Genomic DNA, 23,850 nt, shown 5'->3' on the forward strand with positions numbered 1-23,850 from the left:
AGAGAAGGGGCATTGGAATTGTAGAGTTGGAGGGGGTGACCCCGCGGTCATCTAAACCCACCCCCCGTGGTGCAGGAATCGAACCCGCGACCTCACCAAGATGAAGAGTCTCACGCTTTTGCCGACTGAGCTATCCTTCGGAGATGCAAGAGGGAGAGTTGGGGGAAATGAGTATGTTTGTGGGGAGTGGAAATAAAAATGAGGATGAGTTTGTTCCCTTTACCTTTGCAAAATTCTGATTCAGTGGTACCTCGGGTTAAGTACTTAATTTGTTCCGGAGGTCCGTTCTTAACGTGAATCTGTTCTTAACCTGAAGCACCACTTTAGCTAATGGGGCCTCCTGCTGCCGCCGCTATGCCGGAGCACGATTTCTGTTCTCATCCTGAAGCAAAGTTTTTAACCCAAGGTACTATTTCTGGGTTAGTGGAGTCTGTATCCTGAAGCGTATGTAACCTGAAGCGTATGTACCCCGAGGTACCACTGTACCTAAGTCATAATTTGTTTTTTTTTTCTTGAGTAGGAAGAAGTCATTATATTTTATTTAAAACAACAACAACAACAACTCTGGGCAAAGTGCCCCTGAGCATGTGAAGTCTTCTTTTCTTAAGTTGTACAGGAAACCATCAGGTCATTGTTACACCTTGGGATGGTATTGTCTGTAAAGGTAAAGTAAGGCAGGTGTGATGGGAAAAATTTAGGGAAGTTTCTAATGTTTCATGTGTTGTTGTGTTTTTAATATTCTGTTGGGAGCCGCCAACAGAGTGGCTGGGGAAACCCAACCAGATGGACAGGGTATAAAACAATTGTTGTTGTTGTTGTTGTTATAGCAATGAACAAATTAGAACAAACCCATCATGGATTTATTCTGTGCAATTGTTGTGTTGAAACACCGGGTTGTGAAACACCAGCCCTGCAGCACCAATGATCTACGTCTCTCAGATTAATGTCCAGACCGAAACAGAACTATACATCAGATTTTGCACATCTGTGGGTGGTCTGCTGCTGAAAAAATGAAAAAGTATCAAAATGCCCTCTCTTTTTCTGGAGACTAAGTTGTGTTTTAAAACGCATTGTTTGGAGAGCAAACAACATTTCAGTACAAATGAACGTGCCGATTTCTTTCTTTCAAAGTGCAGTTTAATACAGGTTGGAGCAGGGCAGTGGTGAACATGCGCAGAATGTCCATTAAGCGAGAGATCCATTCGTTCTCTCATTCCCTCCACATGTCCTCTATAAATAGCTTAAATACGGTGTCCGCCATTCCCTGGGGAATGGGCAAGTTTCAATGTCGCATAACGGAGGCATCCGTTCAGTATGGCCGGGCTGGCGGGAAAACTCGCTGCGCAACAGGGTTGGGCGACAAGCTATGCGACAAAGCTACCTGCATGCGCGGTCTCCCAGGCAACAAGGGTTTGGCGGTGCGAAGCCTTTCGCCGGCCAAACAAGCATAGGGCTCAGTCGTCACGATGGGTTGAACCTGTCGGATCATTGCCGGGCTCCTGTTATCCTCAGTGGTCTCGCAGTCCCCCTAGCACTGCTTCTTGAATTTCGGAAGGTCGATGTACGGCAGCGAAAAGAAACTACGCTCGCTGGGCCAGTAAACCACGTCGGGCTCGCAGCTAGGGAGGTCGTAGAAGACATCTAAGTAGACGACCGTGGTGGCACAGTAGAAAATGGTTACGACGATACAGAGATGCCTGTGAGTTTTTTCAAAAAGGAAAGAATGTTGTCTAGGGCTGCCAGGGGTGTCTTGCTTTTTTACTTTTTGAAATACTGTGGTACCTCTGGATGCGAACGGGATCTGTTCCGGAACCCCGTTCGCATCCTGAAGCGAACGCAAAAGGCGTCTGTGCGTCTGCGTGTGCGCGGGTTGCAATTCTCTGCGCATGCGTCATTTTGAGCGAATGCACATGCGCAAACGGCGAAACCCGGAAGTAACACGTTCCGTTACTTCTGGGTCGCCATGGAGCGCAAACCGAAAAGGCTCAACCTGAAGCAACTTTTAACCAGAGGTATGACTGTATAATACAGTGGTATCTTGGGTTAAGTACTTAATTCGTTCTGGAGGTCCATTCTTAACCTGAAACTGTTCTTAACCTGAAGCACCACTTTAGCTAATGGGGCCTCCCGCTGCTGCCGCGCTGCTGGAGCACGTTTTCTGTTCACATCCTGAAGCAAAGTTCTTAACCTGAAGCACTATTTCTGGGTTAGTGGAGTCTGTAACCTGAAGCGTATGTAACCTGAGGTACCACTGTAATCATCATCATCATAATTTATAATTTACACCCCGCCTATCGGGCTGGGCTTCCCCAGCCACTCTGGGTGGCTCCCAGCAGAATATGAATACAGTTGTACCTTGGTTCTCTAAAGTAATCCGTTCCGGAAGTCCGCCCGACGTCCGGAAACATTTGACAACAGAGGCGCGGCTTCCGATGGGCTGCAGGAGATTCCTGAACTCAAGCAGAAGCCGCGTCGGATGTTCAGCTTCCGAAGAACGTTCGAAAACCGGAACACTTACTTCCAGGTTTCCGGCGTTCAGGAGCCAAAACGTACGAGCACCAAGGCGTTCGAGAACCAAGGTATGACTATAATAATAAAGCAATAAAACATCAAACACTAAAAACTTCACTAAACTAGACTGCCTTCAGATGTCTTCTGAAAGTCAGATAGTTGTTTATTTCCTTGACATCTGATGGGAGGGCGTTCCACGGGGCAGGCGCCACCACGGAGAAGGCCCTGGCAGAAAGACATCAAGGAAGGAGCCTTTCTGGCTTCTCCATGGAGAGAGTTCCTGAGACTGGGAGCAACCTCTGAGAAGCATTTGCTGCCACTGAGAAGCATTTGATGAAACCCCCAAAATGTATTTTCTACAGTTAAGTTTTTACCTCTGCAGTGGTACCTCCAGTTGTGCACGGGATCTGTTCCGGAGCTCTGGTCAGATCCCGAGGAATTTGCAACCGGAGATGCCTGTTCTGCACATGTGCGTGGCACATAGAGTGCTTCTGCACATGCGTCAAAACCCAGAAAAATACTTCTGGGTTTGCCGCATGCATAACCCGAAGCATATGCAACTAGAGGTGTGCGTAGACAGAGGTACCACTGAATCTTCAGTACATTTTATTTTATTGCTATGTAAACCACAGAGCCTAGGGCTTGCTGATCGGAAGGTCGGTGGTTCGAATCCCCGTGATGGGGTGAGCTCCCGTTGCTCGGTCCCTGCTCCTGCCAACCTAGCAGTTCAAAAGCACGTCAAAGTGCAAGTAGATAAATAGGTACCACTCCGGTGGGAAGGTAAACGGCGTTTCCGTGCGCTGCTCTGGTTCGCCAGAAGCGGCTTAGTCATGCTGGCCACATGACTCGGAAGCTGTATGCCAACTCCCTCAGCCAATAAAGCAAGATGAGCGCCGCAACACCAGAGTCGGCCACGACTGGACCTAATGGTCAGGGGTCCCTTTGCCCTTTACCTTTTTATGTCTAGTGGCCAAAGCAAATAAAGATTCTTCTTCATTTACTGCCTGAGGCAACTGCTTCATCATGAGATGGCCAAGATGGCTAGGTTATGGGTTCCCTTTTACCAGCGGTGCTTACCAGCCCAAAGCTTTTGCCAACGTTCAGTTGGCTTCTGACACCACTACCCAATAAATGAAGAGTGTTCCATTTCGTCTAGCCCTCCAGGGCAGCCAAGAGCAGGTCCTTCTTACCAGATGCTGTGAAGGTAGGCGAAATTGGCCCTCTGACAGATGCCACACAAAAACTTATCCGTCAGCCAACAGGTGATGGAGATGCACCACCACACAACCATGGTCCTGATGAGACGATGAACGCGGACGTTGTTGCACCTGCGGAAAAGGTTGCAGTCAGGAATAGTTGGCGCACTCGCCTGACAAAATGGGCATTATAACTATGATCACAACGGGGTGAGCTCCTGTTGCTCGGTCCCTGCCCCTGCCAACCTAACAGTTCGAAAGCACGCCGGTGCAGGTAGATAAATAGGTACCACTGTGGCGGGCAGGTAAACGGCACTTCCGTGCGCTCTGGTTTCCGTCACAGTGTCCCATTGTGCCAGAAGCAGTTTAGTCCTGCTGGCCGCATGACCCGGAAAGCTGTCTGTGGACAAATGCCGGCTCCCTCGGCCTGAAAGCGCCGCAAACCCATAGTCACCTTTGACTGGACTTAACCGTCTGGGGTCCTTTACCTTTACCTTTTACCTATTATTATTATTATTATTATTATTATTATTATTAATTTAATTTATACACCGCCCTAGACCGGGAGGTCTTGGGGCAGTTCACAAGAAGACCACAACATATAAAATCAAACCGAAAGCCGTAACTCAATACACCCCCCCCCCAAAAAAAACCCACATTCTAAAAGGGTGTCGAATTTCAATAAAATCAACCAAAGTCCTGGGGGGAATAAAATGGAGCTGGATTTTTAGCATCAAGTAAAGCTAAAGGTTGTAGGGACGCAGGTGGCGCTGTGGGTTAAAGCCTCAGCGCCTAGGACTTGCCGATCAAAAGGTCGGCGGTTCGAATCCCTGCGGCGGGGTGCGCTCCCGCTGCTCGGTCCCAGCGCCTGCCAACCTAGCAGTTCGAAAGCACCTCCAGGTGCAAGTAGATAAATAGGGACCGCTTACCAGCGGGAAGGTAAACGGCGTTTCTGTGTGCGGCTCTGGCTCGCCAGATGCAGCTTTGTCACGCTGGCCACGTGACCCGGAAGTGTCTCCGGACAGCGCTGGGCCCTGGCCTCTTAAGTGAGATGGGCGCACAACCCCAGAGTCTGTCAAGACTGGCCCGTATGGGCAGGGGTACCTTTACCTTTACCTTTAAAGCTAAAGGTAAAGGGACCCCTGACCATTAGGTCCAGTCGTGACCGACTCTGGGGTTGCGGCGCTCATCTCGCTTTATTGGCCGAGGGAGCCGGCGTACAGTTTCCGGGTCACGTGGCCAGCATGACTAAGCCGCTTCTGGCGAACCAGAGCAGCGCACGGAAACGCCGTTTACCTTCCTGCCAGAGCGGTATCTATTTATCTACTTGCACTTTGACGTGCTTTCGAACTGCTAGGTTGGCAGGAGCAGGGACTGAGCAATGGGAGCTCACCCCATCATTGCGGGGATTCAAACCGCCGACCTTCTGATCGGCAAGTCCTGGTTTGCCAGAAGTGGCTTAGTCCTGCTGGCCACATGACCCAGAAGCTGTACGCTGGCTCCCTCGGCCAATAAAGTGAGATGAACGCCGCAACCCCAGAGTCAGCCACGACTGGAGCTAATGGTCAGGGGTCCCTTTACCTTTACCTAAAATAGAAACTGCTTGCTAATTCTTATCTGTGAAGCTACTGCAGCGGGAGGCAGACACTGCACTAGGGTCCCCTTAGAGTTGCCTGTTCAACACTTGCAGGGTTATCTGACCACAACTTACTTTCTTAATTCCAGGTTACTCAAGTATAAAAGGTGCAAGGCGACGGAGTTGAGGGCGTAAGCGTTGAGGGTCGGCTTCACAAAGGACATCAGGGTGCTGAAGATGGTCACGATGCCCACCAGCCACATGAACTGTTCCCTAAGTAGGTCAAAAGAAAAAAAACAGAAAAGACACAGTTTGAGTGCTGAAGAGCTCAGGGTCCTTTACAGAACATGTGGGAAGATTTCCATGAGCCCTCTCCCCGTGGGCAGGAAGAAACGAAGCCAAGTGTGTCGAGAAGTCGCTGTGGATCTGACAGAATGAGTTAGCAAAGATCAGCCTGTCTTTATTGAACCAGGACCCCCATTGCTCTTAATAGTCCAGGATCTCTCTGCAGCCATTGGAATGTTTATGCATGTGGGGTTTGGGGTTTGTTTGTTTTCGTAGGAATAGAAAGTGTGTTGGAAAAAGTTCTATTTGCAATCTGGAGGGCTGCAGAGACATTATTATTATTATTATTATTATTATTATTATTATTATTACCCTGCTCATCATTCAATTCAAAGTGTTGGTGCTGACCTTTCAAGCCCTAAACGGCCTTGGCCCAGTATACCTGATGGAGCGTCTCCACCCCCATCGTTCTGCCCGGACGTTGAGGTCCAGCGCCGAGGGCCTTCTGGCAGTTCCCTCATTGCGAGAAGCAAAGCTACAGGGAACCAGGCAGAGGGCCTTCTCGGTGGTGGCGCCCGGCCTGTGGAACGCCTTCCCATCAGATGTCAAAGAGATAAACAACTACCTGACATTCAGAAGACATCTTAAAGCACCCCTGTTCAGGGAAGTTTTTAATGTGTGACATCTTAGTGTATTTTTGGTCTTTGTGGAAGCTGCCCAGAGTGGCTGGGGAAACCCAGCCAGATGGGTGGGGTACCAATAAATTATCATTATCATTATCATTATCATTATCATTATCATTATCATTATCATTATCATTATCATTATCATTATCATTATCATTATCATTATCATTATCATTATCATCTGGCTGGGTTTCCCCAGCCACGCTGGGCGGTTTCCAACAGAATGTTAAAAATACAATCAAACACCAAAACTTTCCTGTACAGGGCTGCCTTCAGATGTCTTCTAAAAGTCAGATAGTTGTTTATTTCCTTTGACATCTGATGGGAGGGCATTCCACAGGGAGGGCACCACCACCGAGAAGGCCCTCTGCCTGTTTCCCCGGGTGCCCCAGCAGTTCCTTATTCCCCCCCCCCCACTTACCTGTTTTTGATGAACGATGGGTAATGGTGAACAGGCATCCAGAAAGCATAGCAGAGGGCGATTGCCCAGAGGATTGAGAGCTCGTCCAGCATCTGCCCTGCGTAGCTGAGAGTCATATGGAAGTAGCCGGAGAACAGACCTGCAGGATGAAAAGAGGGGGAATCTAGCTTGGCGCCTTCCGCACTCAAAGCAGGTTCTCTCCCACGGGGCTGCGGCTGGTTCTTTCTTTAGGGGGTCAGACTAGATGGCCCATGAGGTCCCATGCAACTCTACAGTTCTGTGAGTCCAGAACTTTAGGCTCTGGGCTCCCAGGGCTCCCAGAAGAATAGTAGAACCACAGAATTGAAGCATTGGAAGGGACCGTGAGGGCTAAACGTCATGGATGCTTTAGTTGAGATTCCTACATTTCAAGGGGTTGGACTAGATGATCCTTGGAGTTCCCTTCAAACTCTACAGTTCTAGGATTCTAACCCTCTGCAATGCAGGAATCTTGGCTGGAGCATCGCTGACAGGTGGCCATCCAAACTCTCTTAAAAAATCTCCAAGGAGGGAGAGCCCGGCAGCTTCCGGGAGAGACAGTTTCCACTATTGAAAGAATCTTACATGCAGAAAGTTCCTTCTGATGTTTAGTCTGAATCAGCGCCGGATTTACGTATAAGCTAAACAAGCTATATAGGGACGTGGGTGGCGCTGTGGGTTACACCACAGAGCCTAGGACTTGCTGATCAGAAGGTCTGCGGTTCGAATCCCGGCGATGGGGTGAGCTCCTGTTGCTCGGTCCTTGCTCCTGCCAACCTAGCAGTTCAAAAGCATGTCAAAGTGCAAGTAGATAAATAGGTACCGCTCCGGCAGGAAGGCAAACGGCGTTTCCGTGTGCTGTTCTGGTTCGCCAGAAGCGGCTTAGTCCTGCTGGCCACATGACCTGGAAGCTGTATGCTGGCTCCCTCGGCCAGTAAAGTGAGATGAGCGCCACAACCCCAGAATCAGCCACAACTGGACCTAATGGTCAGGACCTAAATGGTCACCCTTTTAACTATAGCTTAGGGCACCACACTCTTGGCCCTGCCCCCCCAAATTCACTATCAATATATTTAAAAAAGTTAAAGGACCCCTGACAGTTAAGTCCAGTCATGAACGACTCTGGGGTTGCGGCACTCATCTTGCTTTACTGGCCGAGGGAGCTGGCGTTTGTCCACAGACAGTTTTTCCGGGTCATGTGGCCAGCAGGACTAAGCCGCTTCTGGTGAAACCAGAGCAGCACACAGAAACGCTGTTTACCTTCCCACCGGAGCGGTACCTATTTATCTACTTGCACTCTGACATGCTTTCAAACTGCTAGGTTGGCAGGAGCAGGGACCGAGCAACGGGAGCTCACCCCGTCATTGCGGGGATTCGAACCGCCGACCTTCTGATCAGCAAGTCCTAGGCTCTGTGGTTTAGACCACAGCACTACCCCCGCCCCATTAAATAATATACTTCTTCTTAATTGTATTTCAGTTCAACAATTCATTTGATAAAATACATATTTTGTTATGTGCAATTGGCTTTAGATACCTATGTAGGTCCATAAATTACCATGTAGCATATATTCAACGCAGAAAACAGTGGCAATTTGTTGCTGACAAAGGACAGCTGGACATAGAAAGGGCCCTATTACCTTCAGTAGCTTAGGGCCTCATCAAATCTAAATCCGGCTGTGGTCCAAATCCTTTTTTGAAACTGGTTCAAGTCCTGCTCTTTAGAACAGAAGAAAACACGCTTTTCCCCTCTTCCATGTGACAACCTTTCAGATATTTGATCATGGCTATCATATCACCCCTTAACCTCCTCTTCTCCAGGCTAAACATGCCCAGCTCCCTTAGCCGTTCCTCATAAGGCATCGTTTCCAGGCCTTTGACCATTTTGGTTGCCCTCCTCTAGACACGTTCCAGTTTGTCAGTGTCCTTCTTGAACTGTGGTGCCCAGAACTGGACACAGTACTCCAGGTGAGGTCTGACCAGAGCAGAATACAGTGGCACTATTACTTCCCTTGATCTAGATGCTATACTCCTATTGATGCAGCCCAGAATTGCATTGGCTTTTTTAGCTGCCGCGTCACACTGTTGGCTCATGTCAAGTTTGTGGTCAACCAAGACTCCTAGATCCTTTTCACATGTACTGCTCTCAAGCCAGGTGTCACCCATCTTGTATTTGTGCCTCTCATTTTTTTTTGCCCAAATGCAATACTTTACATTTCTCCCTGTTAAAATTCATCTTGTTTGTTTTGGTCCAGTTCTCTAATCTGTCAAGGTCATTTTGAAGTGTGATCCTGTCCTCTGGGGTGTTAGCCACCCCTCCCAGTTTGGTGTCATCTGCAAATTTGATCAGGATGCCCTTGAGTCTATCATCCAAGTCGTTGATAAAGATGTTGAATAAGACCGGGCCCAAGACAGAACCCTGTGGCACCCCACTAGTCACTCTTCTCCAGGATGAAGAGGAACCATTGATGAGCACCCTTTGGGTTCGGTCAGTCAGCCAGTTACAAATCCACTGAGTGGTAGCATAGTCAAGACCGCATTTTACCAGCTTCTTTACAAGAATATCATGGGGCACCTTGTCAAATGCCTTGCTGAAATCAAGGTAGGCTACATCCACTGCGTTCCCTTCATCTACCAGGCTTGTAATTCTGTCAAAAAACGAGATCAGGTTAGTCTGACATGACTTATTTTTCAGAAATCCATGCTGACTATTGGTAATCACAGCATTCCTTTCTAGGTGCTCACAGACTGTTTGCTTAATGATCTGCTCCAGAATCTTCCCTGGTATTGATGTCAGACTGACTGGGCGGTAATTATTTGGGTCCTCTCTTTTCCCCTTTTTGAAAATAGGGACAACATTTGCCCTCCTCCAGTCTGCCGGGACTTCGCCTGTTCTCCAGGAATTCTCAAAGATGACTGCCAGTGGTTCTGAGATCACATCTGCCAATTCTTTTAATACTCTTGGATGCAGTTCATCTGGCCCTGGAGACTTGAATACATCTAAACTAGCCAAGTATTCTTGTACTATCTCCTTAGTTATTCTGGGCCGTGTTTCCTCTGCTGAATCATTTGCTCCAAATTCTTCAGGTCGGGCATTGTTTTCTTTATCGGAGAAGACTGAGGCAAAGAAGGCATTGAGGAGTTCAGCCCTTTCTGTGTCCCCTGTTTGCATTTCACCATCTTCTCCTCTGAGTGACCCCACTGTTTCTTTGCTCTTCCTTTTGCTACGAACATACCCATAAAAGCCCTTTTTGTTGCTTTTAACCTCTCTAGCAAGCCTGAGTTCATTCTGTGCTTTAGCTTTTCTGACTTTGTGTCTACACGTGCTGGCTATTTGTTTGAATTCCTCTTTGGTGGTTTCCCCCCTTTTCCATTTTTTGTACACATCCTTTTTTAATCTTAACTCAGTTAAAAGTTCTTTAGATAGCCACCCTGGCTTCTTTAGGCACCTTCCATGTTTCCGTCTCATTGGTATTGCCTGAAGTTGTGCTTTTACTATCTCCCTCTTAACAAACTCCCAGCCATCATGAACTCCCTTTCCTTTTAGTATTACTGTCCATGGGATCTCACCCAGCACTTCCCTAAGTTTTATGAAGTCGGCTTTCTTAAAGTCAAGAAATTGAGTCCTAGTATGCTTGGCTGCTCCTTTCCGCTGTATAGTAAACTTCAGAAGAGCATGATCACTCGCGCCTAATGATCCTTCCACTTCTACCCCACTAACCAGGTCATCAACATTGGTTAGGACCAGATCTAAAATGGCTGTTCCTCTTGTTGCTTCTCCCACTTTCTGGACAATGAAGTTGTCTGCAAGGCCAGTGAGGAATCTGTTTGACCTTATGCTCTTGGCTGAGTTTGACATCCAACAAATATCCGGGTAATTGAAGTCCCCCATTACTACTATCTCCCTTCCTTTTGCATGCTTGGCCATCTGTTCCAGGAAGGCATCATCTATGTCCTCCGTTTGGCTTGGGGATCTATAGTAAACGCCCACAATGAGGTCACTGTTATTCTTCTCTCCCTTAATTTTGACCCAAATGCTCTCACTTTGGCTTTGAGGTTCTAAATCTTGGATCTCTTCACAGGTATACACATCCCTCACATATAACGCCACTCCCTTTCTTGTCTGGTCTGTTTCTCTGAAATAGATTGTATCCCTCCATTATTACATTCCAATTGTGGGACTTATCCCACCAGGTTTCAGTGATGCCTATTATGTCATATTTAGTTTGCTGTACCAAGAGCTCAAGCTCATCTTGTTTATTTCCCATGCTTTGCGCATTAGTGTACAGACATTGAAGTCCATTAATCATTCCCCCATGTCTCTTATTTAAGAATTTTTTCCTCCCACCACTAGGTCTGCTTGCTGTTTGCTCCATTTGGTCTATGACATTTGGATGATCATCTTCATCAATTGATAGACTCCTACCTTCAGGAGCACTGTCTCCCTCCCCCACATTAGTCAGTTTAAAGCCCTCCTGATGAGGTTTCTGAGATTTTTGGCAAAAACAATCCTCCCAACCGTTGTGAGGTGCAGCCCATCGCTTGCCAGAAGTCCATCTTCAAGAAACTGCAGTCCGTGATCTAAGAATCCAAACCGTTCCTGTTTACACCATTTGCGAAGCCAGCTGTTCACTTCCACTATTTTCCCCTCTCTCCCTGGGCCACGTCGTTCAACTGGGAGGACAGATGAGATGACAATTTGTGCATTTAATTGCTTCAATTTCCTGCCCAGAGCCTCGTAGTCTCTTTTGATCTTGTGGAGGCTATTGCTTGCAGTGTCATTGGTTCCCACATGAACCAAGAGGAAGGGGTATTTGTCAGTGGGTTTTATGATTCCTTGTAGTCGTTCAGTTACATCTTGGATCTTAGCCCCGGGGAGACAGCACACTTCCCAAGACATCTTGTCAGGCCCACAGATCACTGCTTCTGTTCCCCTCAGTAGGGAATCCCCTATCACCACTACACGCCTCCTCTTAGGTCTGGTCGGGGTTCTTCCTTGAGCTGTCCGTTCCAAGGTCGCCTGCACATTCCCTGAGGACTGACTTTGCTGCTCGTCTTCATATACCTGATCAACTGTAATGAGGGAGAGATCCTCAAATGGAGTCTGCTCTTCGTCTTCCATGCTAGGGGAGAGGACCTCAAAGCGATTGTGTATTTCTAAACAATCAGAGCGAACCCTGGGCCTCCTACCTCTTTGAGTCACGTTTCTCCATATATCTGGCTCCTGTGTTGGTGAACTAGCCTCCTTCTCATAGAAAGAATATAGAAAGAATGTAAACAGCTTGTATATAATAGGAACAGAAATGCTTGTGCAACCAGTCCAGCAATAAAGGAGCTCTTGACTGTGAATTTGAGTATGACTCCTGCTCTTGTCCTCTGCCTCTGGGGAAAACTCTCCTACAAACAGCAAGAAGTCATTTTACCGAGGTGCCACCACACTAGCAGAAAAGTACCACAGAAGTGGGTGGGCGGTAACCTCTAATAAAATAATAGATCTCATTCTAATGGCCCCCGCTAAAAAACCTTGCAGTTTTTGCTGTCACATGAATGAATGAATCTTTATTTGTGCCAGCCATCAGCCGTAGCAATAAAACAATGATACGATATACAAAGAATAGAAATAAAAAGCGATTTATATAAAATACATTTTAGGGTTTTGACTCAATAGTCAAATAGTGGATCTTATTCTGATAGCCCCAGCTAAAAACCTTGCCACCTTTGCTGTCACCTGCTCATCTTGATCTGCCAGGAGAAAGGACACTGCGGCAGTGGTTGGGTGACCCGGAATGGACAATAATAGAGGGGTGCTGTGGGTTAAAGCCTCAGCGCCTAGGACTTGCCGATCGAAAGGTCGGCGGTTCGAATCCCTGCGGCGGGGTGCGCTCCCGCTGCTCGGTCCCAGCGCCTGCCAACCTAGCAGTTCGAAAGCACCTCCGGGTGCAAGTAGATAAATAGGGACCGCTTACCAGCGGGAAGGTAAACGGCGTTTCCGTGTGCGGCTCTGGCTCGCCAGAGCAGCGATGTCACGCTGGCCACGTGACCCGGAAGTGTCTCCGGACAGCGCTGGCCCCTGGCCTCTTAAGTGAGATGGGCGCACAACCCCAGAGTCTGTCAAGACTGGCCCGTACGGGCAGGGGTACCTTTACCTTTACCTTTACCTTTAATCTCATTCCTCAAGTCTTTATAAAGAGTGCAAGCCAGAACCTGAGATCATCTTGATCTGCTATAAGAAAGGACTTATTCTATAAGTTAAAGGTAAAAGGACCCCTGACCTTTTGGTTCAGTCACAGACGCTTCTGGGGTTGCGGTGCTCATCTCTCTTTATTGGCTAAGGGAGCCCGCATACAGCTTCTGGGTCATGTGGCCAGCATGACTAAGCCGCTTCTGGTGAATCAGAGCAGCACACGGAAATGCCGTTTACCTTCATGCCAGAGTGGTACCTATTTATCTACTTGTACTTTGACGTGCTTTTGAACTGCTAGGTTGGCAGGAGCTGGGACTCAGCAACAGGAGCTCACCCCGTTGTGGGGATTCGAACCGCCGACCTTCCGAACGGCAAGTCCTAGGCTCTGTGGTTTAGACCACGGTGCTACCCGCCTCCCTATTCTATAAGTTACATTTGCTAATTCTACCATTTCACTTGCAATTCCTCCTCTTGCTGGCATTGTTTCGTCTCTCCGTTTCTGGGCATGCATAATTCGGGATGTCGTGATTGCGTAAAGAAATAAATTATCTTGATCTGGAGGGTGCGTCCCTTCCCATCTGATTCCCCCAGGGAACGTACCAATCAATATTGACATGATAGTAAGACCCGGGATGGGAACTGGTCGGTACTGGATGTACTGGGGGTTCAGGAACATCATGATCGGAGGCAGGATGAAAAAACCAACGTTGCTGATCTGCAAAACAGCAGCAAACAAGGAGAGAGAGTTTTCTTGCCGTTCTCATTTTTAACGTGTAATTTGGAACGTTCCACACTTTGAATCGCTTGGTTGCAACCATCAACTTCCAAAAAAACATGCAAACAAAAAACAGCAACACCCCCTTATTAAGAATCAGTGCTTTTTTTCCCCTTTAAAAACATGTTTAGGGGGTACTCTCATTTTGACTCAGGAAAATCACCATTTTATAGTTCGAACCGGGAGGGAATAAATACAGTGAATGGACAAAAGTAAAAAAGATTCACAAAATGTTTAGGGGCATGCGTACCCCCAGGGGGGAAAAGCATTGTTAAGAATAAAGAAAGAAAAGTGACTTAAAGAGAATATTAGTGAATTAACCAAATCCATTGATAAGCAGGGGACAGACCACATTCTGGCATGTGTAATAAAATCAAACATGACCTCTACAAATCTATCCATTTTTTAATTTGTCCCCCGGAAACACATCATTTTTGGGTCATCTTTTCGAGTAAAGTAGGTTCCCAAATCCTGGGAATACAGTGGTGCCTCGCAAGACGAAATTAATCCGTTCCGCGAGTCTTTTCGTCTTGCGGTTTTTTCATCTTGCGAAGCAAGCCCATTAGCGGCTTAGTGGCTATTAGTGGCTTAGCGGCTATTAACGGCTTAGCGGCTTTAAGAAAAAGGAAACAAACTTGCAAGAACTCACAAGACGTTTCGTCTTGCGAAGCAAGCCCATAGGGAAATTCGTCTTGCGGAATGACTCAAAAAACGGAAAACTCTTTCGCCTTGCGCGTTTTTCGTCTTGCGAGGCATTCGTCTTGCGAGGTACCACTGTATCTAGAAGAAAATTGGGCTCTGCTAAGGTCTGTCTCCAGAAACAAGCCATTGTGGCTCCAGCGGCAATCTGAAATCGAACAATTAGCTATTTATTATGTATTTACTAAGATCACAATCAACTTTTGAGGAGCGTTGGGGGTTTTTTTGTTCTCCCAGTGGCGCAGCCATAAAAGTGCTAGCGCGTTTGCAAAGCTAATCAGGGTCCGGTATGGTTTCAAATTGGAAGGGAGACAGTGATCATGGAGCCCAAGAAAGTAAAATCTCTCACTGCCTCCATTTCTTCCCATTATATTTGCCAGGAGGTGATGGGACCAGTGGCCATGATCTTCGTTTTTTGATGTTGAGCTTCAGACCATATTACAATACAGCTAGGCTCCATTCAAAATGGCTTCTCCATGCGAACCAGGAAGTGACCTCTCCAAACAATAGAACGACTCTTCTTATCTCTGTGGCTGTGATCTTCTCGGTGATGCGGACGCAGTGAAGCGGTTGTATGCACATGCGTATGCTGTCTGATTCTCAGCCTCTCACCCCACCAACCCTCTGTGCAGCCCTGGGTCCCGGGTGCAGGAGCCGCCCAATCCGGCTCCAGGAGGAAGTAAACCAGCAACCTGATTGGCCTGCAGGAACAGTCCAATCAGGCTCCAGGAGGGGAGTTGTATCAGCCAATCACACGAGACCCATTGTGAAAATAATGCATATATAGCAAGAGGTTTTGGGGAAAGCACTCGCTCACTGTTTACCATGAGCTGAAATAAAGAGCATGAAATAAACACTCAACGCCGAGTATATTTTAGCCATGTTTACCCCTTAGTAAACATGGTAAAGGGACCCCTGACCTTTAGGTCCAGTCGTGGTCGACTCTGGGGTTGCGGCGCTCATCTCGCTTTCCTGGCCGTACAGCTTCTGGGTCATGTGGCCAGCAGGACTAAGCCACTTCTGGCAAACCAGAGCAGCGCACAGAAACGCCGTTTACCTTCCTGCCAGAGAGGTACCTATTTATCTACTTGCTCTTTGACGTGCTTTCGAACGGCTAGGTGGGCAGGAGCAGGGACCGAGCAACGGCAGCTCACCCCGTCGCGAGGATTCGAACCGCCGACCTTCCTATCAACAAGCCCTAGGCTCTGTGGTTTAACCCACAGCGCCACCCGCGTCCCTTACAAAGCTCCATTTCCCAGCTCCTTTTCAAAAATAGATCTCATTAGAATTAGGGGGGAAAGGGATGTCAAGATTATTATCAAACTTTTTTTTTTAAAATCAAAACAAAAATGTTAATCTAAACAAAAGCACAAAAAACAAAAAGAGAGAAAAGGAGATGAGGGAGCTAGAAAGATAGAATGTACAAGGGGGAACATAAGAGAGGAAACAGAGAAAGAAGAAAAATAGAGAACTTCTGATTCTTTGTCCGTCAGCTCGATATACTGTATTTTTTGCTCTATAAGGCGCACCAGACCACAAGACGCACCTAGTTTTTGGAGGAGTAAAACAAGGGGAAAAAATATTCTGAATCTCAGAAGCCAGAACAGCAAGAAGGATCGCTGCGCAGTGAAAGCAGCAACCCCTCTTGCTGTTCTGGATTCTGGGATAGCTGCGCAGCCTGCATTTGCTCCATAAGACGCACGCACATTTCCTCTTACTTTTTAGGAGGGAAAAAGTCTTATAAAGTAGTGCTGGAGCTGAATAAGTAGAGAGCAGAACACTGCCCCTCCTCTCTGGAGAATCACCAGACTCATCAGGTTTATCATCCTCTATCTTATAGAGCAAAAAATACGGTAAATGTTATTTCACCCACCCACCCACTCCAAGATGCGAAAACTCTTTCTCTCAAGCAACATTACCGTCGCTCCTCAAGCCAAGTGTCGCAAGCGTCGTTTTCTTTTCCCGGTCTTTAGTAAATGCTTCACGCGACTTTTCTTGGGTTTAAACATGTCAGCGCATCACAGTTCCCTGTTATCTGCTTGGAGGCGGGGGTTGAGGGGGGCTGTGGTGGAGATGCTTTCAAATGTGCTCTGCTGTGCGCCTGCAGCCTAAACGCGAGAGCCCAGCGAGGAGGAGGTGAAGTCAGGGGCTCCTGGAGGCCCTGCCCTCTTCCTGCCTCCCCAAGTCTTGCTGTGGGGCAGACGCCAGCCAGCCAGCTCCAGAAGCTGAGCAGGTAAAGCCGGTTTATTTTCTGGATCTCTGTGAAGGTGTGTGGGTGGTCAGCTGCTTAAATGGGCGCCCCACTTTCTCTGTGCCAGGAAAAGCAGTTCTGAAGCAAACACCACACCCTCCTTCCTTTTTTGGTATCGAGTCAGAATTTGGAGCTTCGGGACTGAGGGAGAGGGGAGCGTCTTCACCTTTGATGCACCTTTGCAATATTTCCCATCCCTCGGCATGGCGTGGAATTTGCAATTGGAATATTCAGTCTCTGCAGGAAGCAATCCGTGTGTGGCTGGTGCAGTATGCTACCGGTCCGGATTCGAGGTGCAAATGGCCACGACGACTCAGGGCCCAGGAAACCTTCAGCTCAAACCAGCCATAGGCAAACTCCGGCCCTCCAGAAAGCCAGTGTGGTGTAGTGGTTAAGAGCGGTGGACTCGTAATCTGGGGAACCGGGTTCGCTTCCTGGCTCCTCCACATGCAGCTGCTGGGTGACCTTGGGCCAGTCACACTTCTCTGAAGTCTCTCAGCCCCACTCACCTCACAGAGTGTTTGTTGTGGGGGAGGAAGGGAAAGCAGAATGTTAGCCGCTTTGAGACTCCTTCAGGTAGTGATAAAGCGGGGTATCAAATCCAAACTCTTCTTCTTCTTCTCCAGATGTTTGGGACTACAATCCCTTTCACCCCTAGCTAAGAGGACCAGTGGTCAGGGATGATGGGAATTGTAGTCCCAAACATCTGGAAGACCAGAGTTTGCCTATGTCTGGCTTGAACCTTCAGTTTAGTCGGAATCTCCTTGCTTCTAACTTGTACTCCCCTCCAGAGCAAGAGAAAACAAGAAACCATGTGGCAGCCCTTAAGATATTTGAAGAGGAGATATCATATCTCCCCATCTCTTTCCCAGGCTAAACATGCCCAACTCCTTCAACCGTTCCTCATCAGGCTTGGTTTCCAGGCCCTTGGTCATCTCAGTCACCCTCCCCTGCACACCTCCCAGCTTGACAACATCCTTCTTAAATTGTGGTGCCCAGAATTGGACACGGTATCCCAGGTGTGGTTTGACCAAGGCAGAATAGAGTGGAACTATGACTTCCCTTAATCCGAACACTAGACTTCTGTTGATGCTGCCTAGAATACCATTCACTTTTTTTGCTGCTGCATCACATTGTGGACCCATGTTCAGCTTGTGGTCCACCAGGACCCCTAGATCCTTTTCACATACAGTGGTGCCTCGCAAGACGAAAATAATCCGTTCCGCGAGTCTCTTCGTCTTGCGAAGCGGATTAGCGCTATTAGTGGTTTAGCGGATCAGCTGATAAGCGGCTTAGCGGCTTAGCAGATCAGCGGCTTAGCGGCTTGGCGGATCAGCTGATAAGCGGCTTAGCGGCTTAGAAAAAGGGGGGGGAAGGGGAAAAAACCCGCAGGAACTCGCAAGACATTTCGTCTTGCGAAGCAAGCCCATAGGAAATTCGTTTTGCGAAGCACCTCCACAACGGAAAACCCTTTCGTCTAGCGGGTTTTCCGTCTTGCGAGGCATTCGTCTTGCGGGGCACCACTGTACACTACTAGTAAGCCAGGTGTGTCCCCCCCCCATCCTATATTTGAGCATCGTTCTTCCTGCCTAAGTGCAGAACCTTACATTTGACCCTATTGAAATTCATTTTGTTAGCTTGTGCCCAGTTCTCTGATCCATTAAGGTCATTTTGAATCCTGATTCTGCCTTCTGCGGCATTAGCTACCCCTCCCAGTTTGGTGTCATCTGCAAATTTGACCAGCATCTCCTCAATTCTTCATCCAAGTCATTTATAAAGAGGTTGAATAACAACGGGCCCAGGACAGAACCCTATGGCACCTCACTTGTCACTTTTCCCCAGGATGACAAAGAAAACTTTGGGTTTGTGTTATGCACTCAGCTTGGATCCTAGAACAATAGACAGGTGGGATCCTAGAAGGCAGCAACCTGATTGGTCTGCAGGAGCCACCCAATCAGGCTCCAGGAAGAAGTGGATTAAGTAAAGGATTAAGTAAATAAAGGATTAAGTAAAACTGGATAGTTAAATGGTGAAAGAAGAAGAGTGTAAAATTACAGTATGTTAAGATAAATTATTAGGATAGAAACAAAGATGGAAAGGATTTGCTGAAATACTTAATTGAACTAGAATACAAAAAGGGGAGGTGTGAGGAGGTCAAGGAAACAAGCAAATGAAAAATAAGTTATGGGAAGGTTTAACTTGTTTTTTTCTTTTTCTTTTTTCTTTTTTTCTTAATTGTTTGTATTTTTCTGGGTTTTTTTATTATTTTCTGCTTGTCTGTATTCATGTGATGTATTGTTTTGTTTTTTCTTGCTTAATTTCGTGTTTTCTTTTTGTAATCTTTAAAATTGGAATAAATATTTTTTTTTAAAAAAAAGGAAGAAGTGAATCAGCAACCTGATTGGCCTGCAGGAGCAGTCCAATCAGGCTCCAGGAGGGGAGTTGAATCAGCCAATCACAGGGGACCTCTTGTGAAAATAATGTATATATAGCCAGAGGTTTTTCGGGGGAAAGCACTCACACACTGTTTACCATGAGCTGAAATGAAGAGCATGAAATCAACACTCAACTCTGAGTATATTTCAGTTTGGTCAGTCAATCACCTAAACGTTGCCTCGTTCAACCCATATTTTACCAGCTTCCTCGCGAGAATATCATGGGGCACTTTGTCAAAAGCCTTTCTGAAATCAAAATACAGTGGTACCTCGGATTACATGTGCTTCAGGTTACATACGCTTCAGGTTATAGACTCTGCTAACCCAGAAGTATTACCTCGGGTTAAGAACTTTGCTTCAGGATGAGGACAGAAATCATGCTCCGGCGGCGCGGCAGCAGCAGCAGGCCCCATTAGCTAAAGTGGTGCTTCAGGTTAAGAACAGTTTCAGGTTAAGAACGGACCTCCGGAACGAATTAAGTACTTAAGCCGGGGTACCACTGTATTGTATGGAAGAAAACATGTACAGCTTCTGAGAGCTGCTTCGTAGCCTTGGTTCCTCCTCGCCCAGACCACAAAAGCAACTCTGATACCTCGATGGAACCCTGAGTTTTTATTTCATTTGCAAGGGAGCATCTGAAAATTCGTATCTCCTTGACTAGACCATAGCCAAGGTTCTCAGCACATCCTCGCCAGGTCCTGGTGAACAAGTACATTTTGTTTATTAAATAAATAAAAAAGATGAAATAAATGAGGGCAGACGGAATAGCGGCTTACCGTGTTGTAGTATTCTACAATGTATTCTGACTGTGCAAAATTCTCTTCGCACCAGTCTACTTCAGCGCTTTGGTAGGCAAATATACTAGGCATGCTGGCAATACCTTTCAAAAAAGAAGAACACAACACCTTAGTACCCAAAGAGCATTGCAGTGGAGAAAAAGAACCTGCCTATCCAGATTTTCCATATCTCCTTCCCTCTGAAATATTGCAGCACACACTTTGATGCCCGGCGACGGCTCTGAGCTGGCGTACAAGAATCTGCCGGGAAGATGCAAAGAAAATGAAGGAACCTTATTCTACATGTGGTGGACTGGTCCCCAAATCAAAAAAAAAAAAATTGGACATGATTTATGAGGAACTTAAAAATAAATAAATGCTAAAATATATATTCCTAAAGAAACCTGAAGCTTTTTTGTTAGGCATTTTAACGATAAGCATCCAAAACAAAAACAAAAGAGTGTTTCTTCACACGACAACAGCTTTAGAACAGGGGTAGGCAACCTAAGGCCCTGGGGGCCGGATCGCCTTCTAAATCCGGCCCGCAGACAGTTCAGGAATCAGCATGTTTTGACATGAGTAGAATGTGTGCTTTTATTTAAAATGCATCTCTGGGTTATTTGTGGGGCCTGCCTGTTGTTTTTACATGAGTAGAACGTGTGCTTTTATTTAAAATGCATCTCTGGGTTATTTGTGGGGCGTAGGAATTCGTTCATTTCCCCCCCTCCAAAATATAGTCCGGTGATTGGGCCGGATCCGGCCCCCGGGGCCTTACTTTGCCTACCCACGGTTTAGACTAAATGTGATCCACCTGGAGAAGGAACTGGCAAACCACTCCAGTCTTTTGCCAAGAAAACTCCATGGACATAAAAAAAGGGAGAATTTTTGAGAAGAAAGTGGGATGCTCTGGTTCATGGGGTCACGGAGAGTCGAACACGACTAAAAAACAACAAGTGGGTTGTCCAACAGGACGTGACAATTGTAGGTTAAAGTGAAATGTGTCCTCCCCAATTTCTTAACAATAACGGGGCTAAAATTGTACTGCGTGTCATTCTCGGATTAATTCCCCCACAAGCTTTCAAGTGGGGTGTCTGTATGGCAGGAGTTTTCGGTGTAATCCTCCAAAAAGGCAAAATGCCCTTTTCTGCAAGAGGCATCCCTGCAACGCTGATAACAGAGAATGCAGTGTTGGCCGTATCAACAATCTCAACAATCTCAGCAGAACTTTGCTTTGTCAAGCCTGTCACGATAGGCTTGAAAGCCTATGTGTTTGATACCTGGCAAGCCAAACTATTTAGAAGAAAAGACATGGAACATTTGGGATAAGCAGGGCTTTCATTAACTGAGAGGTTGGCTTTTATTGCCAGAGTCATTCGCAACTGGACTTAACTGTCAGGAGTCCTTTGAAAAGGTAGCCCCTGACCATTAGGTCCAGTCGTGGACGACTCTGGGGTTGCAGTGCTCATCTCGCTTTACTGGGAGCCGGTGTACAGCTTCTGGGTCATGTGGGCAGCATGAATAAGCCGCTTCTGGCGAACCAGAGCAGCACACGGAAAGGTAAAGGGACCCCTGACCATTAGGTCCAGTCGTGGCCGACTCTGGGGTTGCGGCGCTCATCTCACTTTATTGGCCGAGGGAGCCGGTGTACAGCTTCTGGGTCATGTGGCCAGCATGACTAAGCTGCTTCTGGCGAACCAGAGCTGCACACGGAAACGCCGTTTACCTTCCCGCCAGAGCGGTACCTATTTATCTACTTGCACTTTGACGTGCTTTTGAACTGCTAGGTTGGCAGGAGCAGGGACCGAGCAACGGGAGCTCACCCCGTCATTGCGGGGATTTGAACCGCCGACCTTCTGATCGGCAAGTCCTAGGCTCTGTGGTTTAACCCACAGTGCCACCCGCGTCCCTCAGGGGTCCTTTACTTTTTTTACCTCCATAGGGACGTGGGACCAGGAGATTGTCAGAAGAGGAGTGCAGCAGTCTGGCCGGTTTATGAGGGGCAAGGCAGGTTCCAGGCTGTTTAAGACCTGGAACTTAGCTTAGCAATAGACTGGTATCCAGCACAGATCTTTAATGTACTGATGCAGAAACATCCCAGGCAAAAGCTATACAGCTGCCCATAGGGACCGAGAAATTTGACGGACAGAAGTGGCAGCAGGCAAGGGGAGTAGGGGCATCTGTGCGAGAGGGCAGGTCTCTAACCCTGACAGGATGGCTCAGTTGGTTAGAGTGTGGTGCTGATAATGCCAAGGTTGCAGGTTCGATCCCTGTATGGGACAAAGTGAGCTCCTGGTTGTCCCTTTGAATCTTTAGCTGTAGGAACGTAGAATCATAGAATGGTAGAGCTGGAATTGGACACCCAAAGTTCCTCTAATCCAAGCCCCTGCAACGCAGGGATCTCAGCTAAAGCACCCTGGCAGATGGCCACCGAACCTCTGCTTAAAAACCTCCAACGAAGGAGAGCCCGCCACCTCCTGAGCGAGACCATTAGGAAGCCGTCTTATGCAGAGGCTGAACATTTGGTCCACCTAAATCAGGGTTGATTACACTGACTGACCGAGGCTCTCCATAATTTCGGGGAGAAGTCTCTTCCACCTTCCGCTTGCAAAGAAGGTGCTGTCCCGCTGAGCTATGGCCCTTCCTCAATTTGTACCCATCTGACTCCTGGCAGTGAGAGTGGAAGTGAGAGCTGGACCATAAAGAAGGCTGATTGCTGAAGAATGGATGCTTTTGAATTCTGGTGCTGGAGGAGACTCTTGAGAGTCCCATGGACTGCAAGAAGATCAAACCTCTCCATTCGGAAGGAAATCAGCCCTGAGTGTTCACTGGAAGGACAGATCCTGAAGCTGAGGCTCCAAGACTTTGGCCACCTCAGGAGAAGAGAAGACTCCCTGGAAAAGACCCTGATGTTGGGAAAGATGGAGGGCACAAGGAGAAGGGTATGACGGAGGACGAGATGGTGGGACAGTGTTCTCGAAGCTACCAGCATGAGTTTGACCAAACTGCGGGAGGCAGTGGAAGACAGGAGTGCCTGGCTTGCTCTGGTCCAGGGGTCACGAAGAGTCAGACACAACTAAACGACTAAACAACAACAACACCTGGCATCGCGTGTGCCGTGATGAGCAGGGGGAGAGGCATAGGTGCCAACTCCCTGTGGGCCCAAGCACCCAGAAAATCCCCATCAAGGGGCCAAGCACCCACAAAATTTGGCTCTGGGCACCCACAGTCGCGGTGCGAAGCTGGCACTCCTGGTGGGTGGGCATGGTTTGGGGAAAAGGTTTGCAGGCCAGGCTGGTAGCCTGCAGTTCCCTTACACCTGGAATCGGCGAAGGAAAAGACAAGCCGTTGTTTCAGATTATATGTTCCTGGAATTATGCAAGAATCTCTCTCTCTCTCTCTCTCTCTCTCTCTCTCTCTCTGCATTGAGATAAGAGATTCTCCCACGCCTCTTGCCTCCCTCTCCACAGTAATGAAGGCGGTGGACGGGGTGGCTGTAAAAGAGTTTTGTAGAGCTAGCTAATCGCAAATTGGTGGCAATTCACATTTTATTGCCATGCAGTCAGTTTCGTCTGGCCAATTGCAAGGTGCTTAGGAGAGCAGGGCAGAGTTCACACTCTCAAAGATGGAGGGGGAAGGAATTCAAATCTGTCCGCGTTTAAAGGCAACTGCTGTGCAGAAAGATACACAAACCCGAACACAGCCTCTTTTGAAATCCGCCCTTCTCCGAATTTTGCCATGAAATTATCCAGCCAAAGGGATGCGTCTAAAAAAAGGCATATTCCGGGGTGAAAGCGCGTGTGGAAATGAGTGAAAACAAAATAGCAGATCCATTGCGTTATGCTTTGCGAAAACGTTTACACGGAGCAAAATTGCAAAGGTTTGGAGAAAACGGTGCTGATGAATTTTCGCATGGGAAAATAAAATCTCAGATTGATGTGGAAGTGTGGAGTACTGGATTCAAGATGGGGGAGGGGGAGGGAATCAGAAATGGGGATTGACAGATCCACCCTTCCCTTGCCTCACTGAGACTGTGATAAC

At 47.6% G+C, this 23,850-nt stretch overlaps 1 protein-coding gene across 2 annotated transcripts in view; it reads right to left on the bottom strand.

Moving 5' to 3' along the window:
* Positions 1-1,115: 1,115 nt before the first annotated feature.
* ACER1 (alkaline ceramidase 1) overlaps positions 1,116-23,850 on the bottom strand; it is a 29,231-nt gene continuing 6,496 nt past the window's right edge. Inside the window, exons 2-7 of one of the 2 annotated variants that reach the window (XM_079960920.1) lie at positions 19,813-19,916; positions 13,477-13,591; positions 6,676-6,814; positions 5,419-5,556; positions 3,702-3,839; positions 1,116-1,697 (exon numbers count right to left, since the gene is read on the bottom strand). In XM_079960920.1, coding sequence (XP_079817046.1) covers positions 1,529-1,697; positions 3,702-3,839; positions 5,419-5,556; positions 6,676-6,814; positions 13,477-13,591; positions 19,813-19,905 — 792 coding nt within the window. In that variant the 5' untranslated portion in view covers positions 19,906-19,916 and the 3' untranslated portion in view covers positions 1,116-1,528. Of the gene's footprint in view, positions 1,698-3,701; positions 3,840-5,418; positions 5,557-6,675; positions 6,815-13,476; positions 13,592-16,269; positions 16,519-19,812; positions 19,917-23,850 lie in introns of those variants that run through there. The other variant, XM_079960921.1, reaches the window with a different exon arrangement.

The sequence above is a fragment of the Podarcis cretensis genome (genome assembly GCF_951804945.1).
Source record: "Podarcis cretensis genome assembly, chromosome: 18".
Classification (NCBI taxonomy): Eukaryota; Metazoa; Chordata; class Lepidosauria; order Squamata; family Lacertidae; genus Podarcis; species Podarcis cretensis.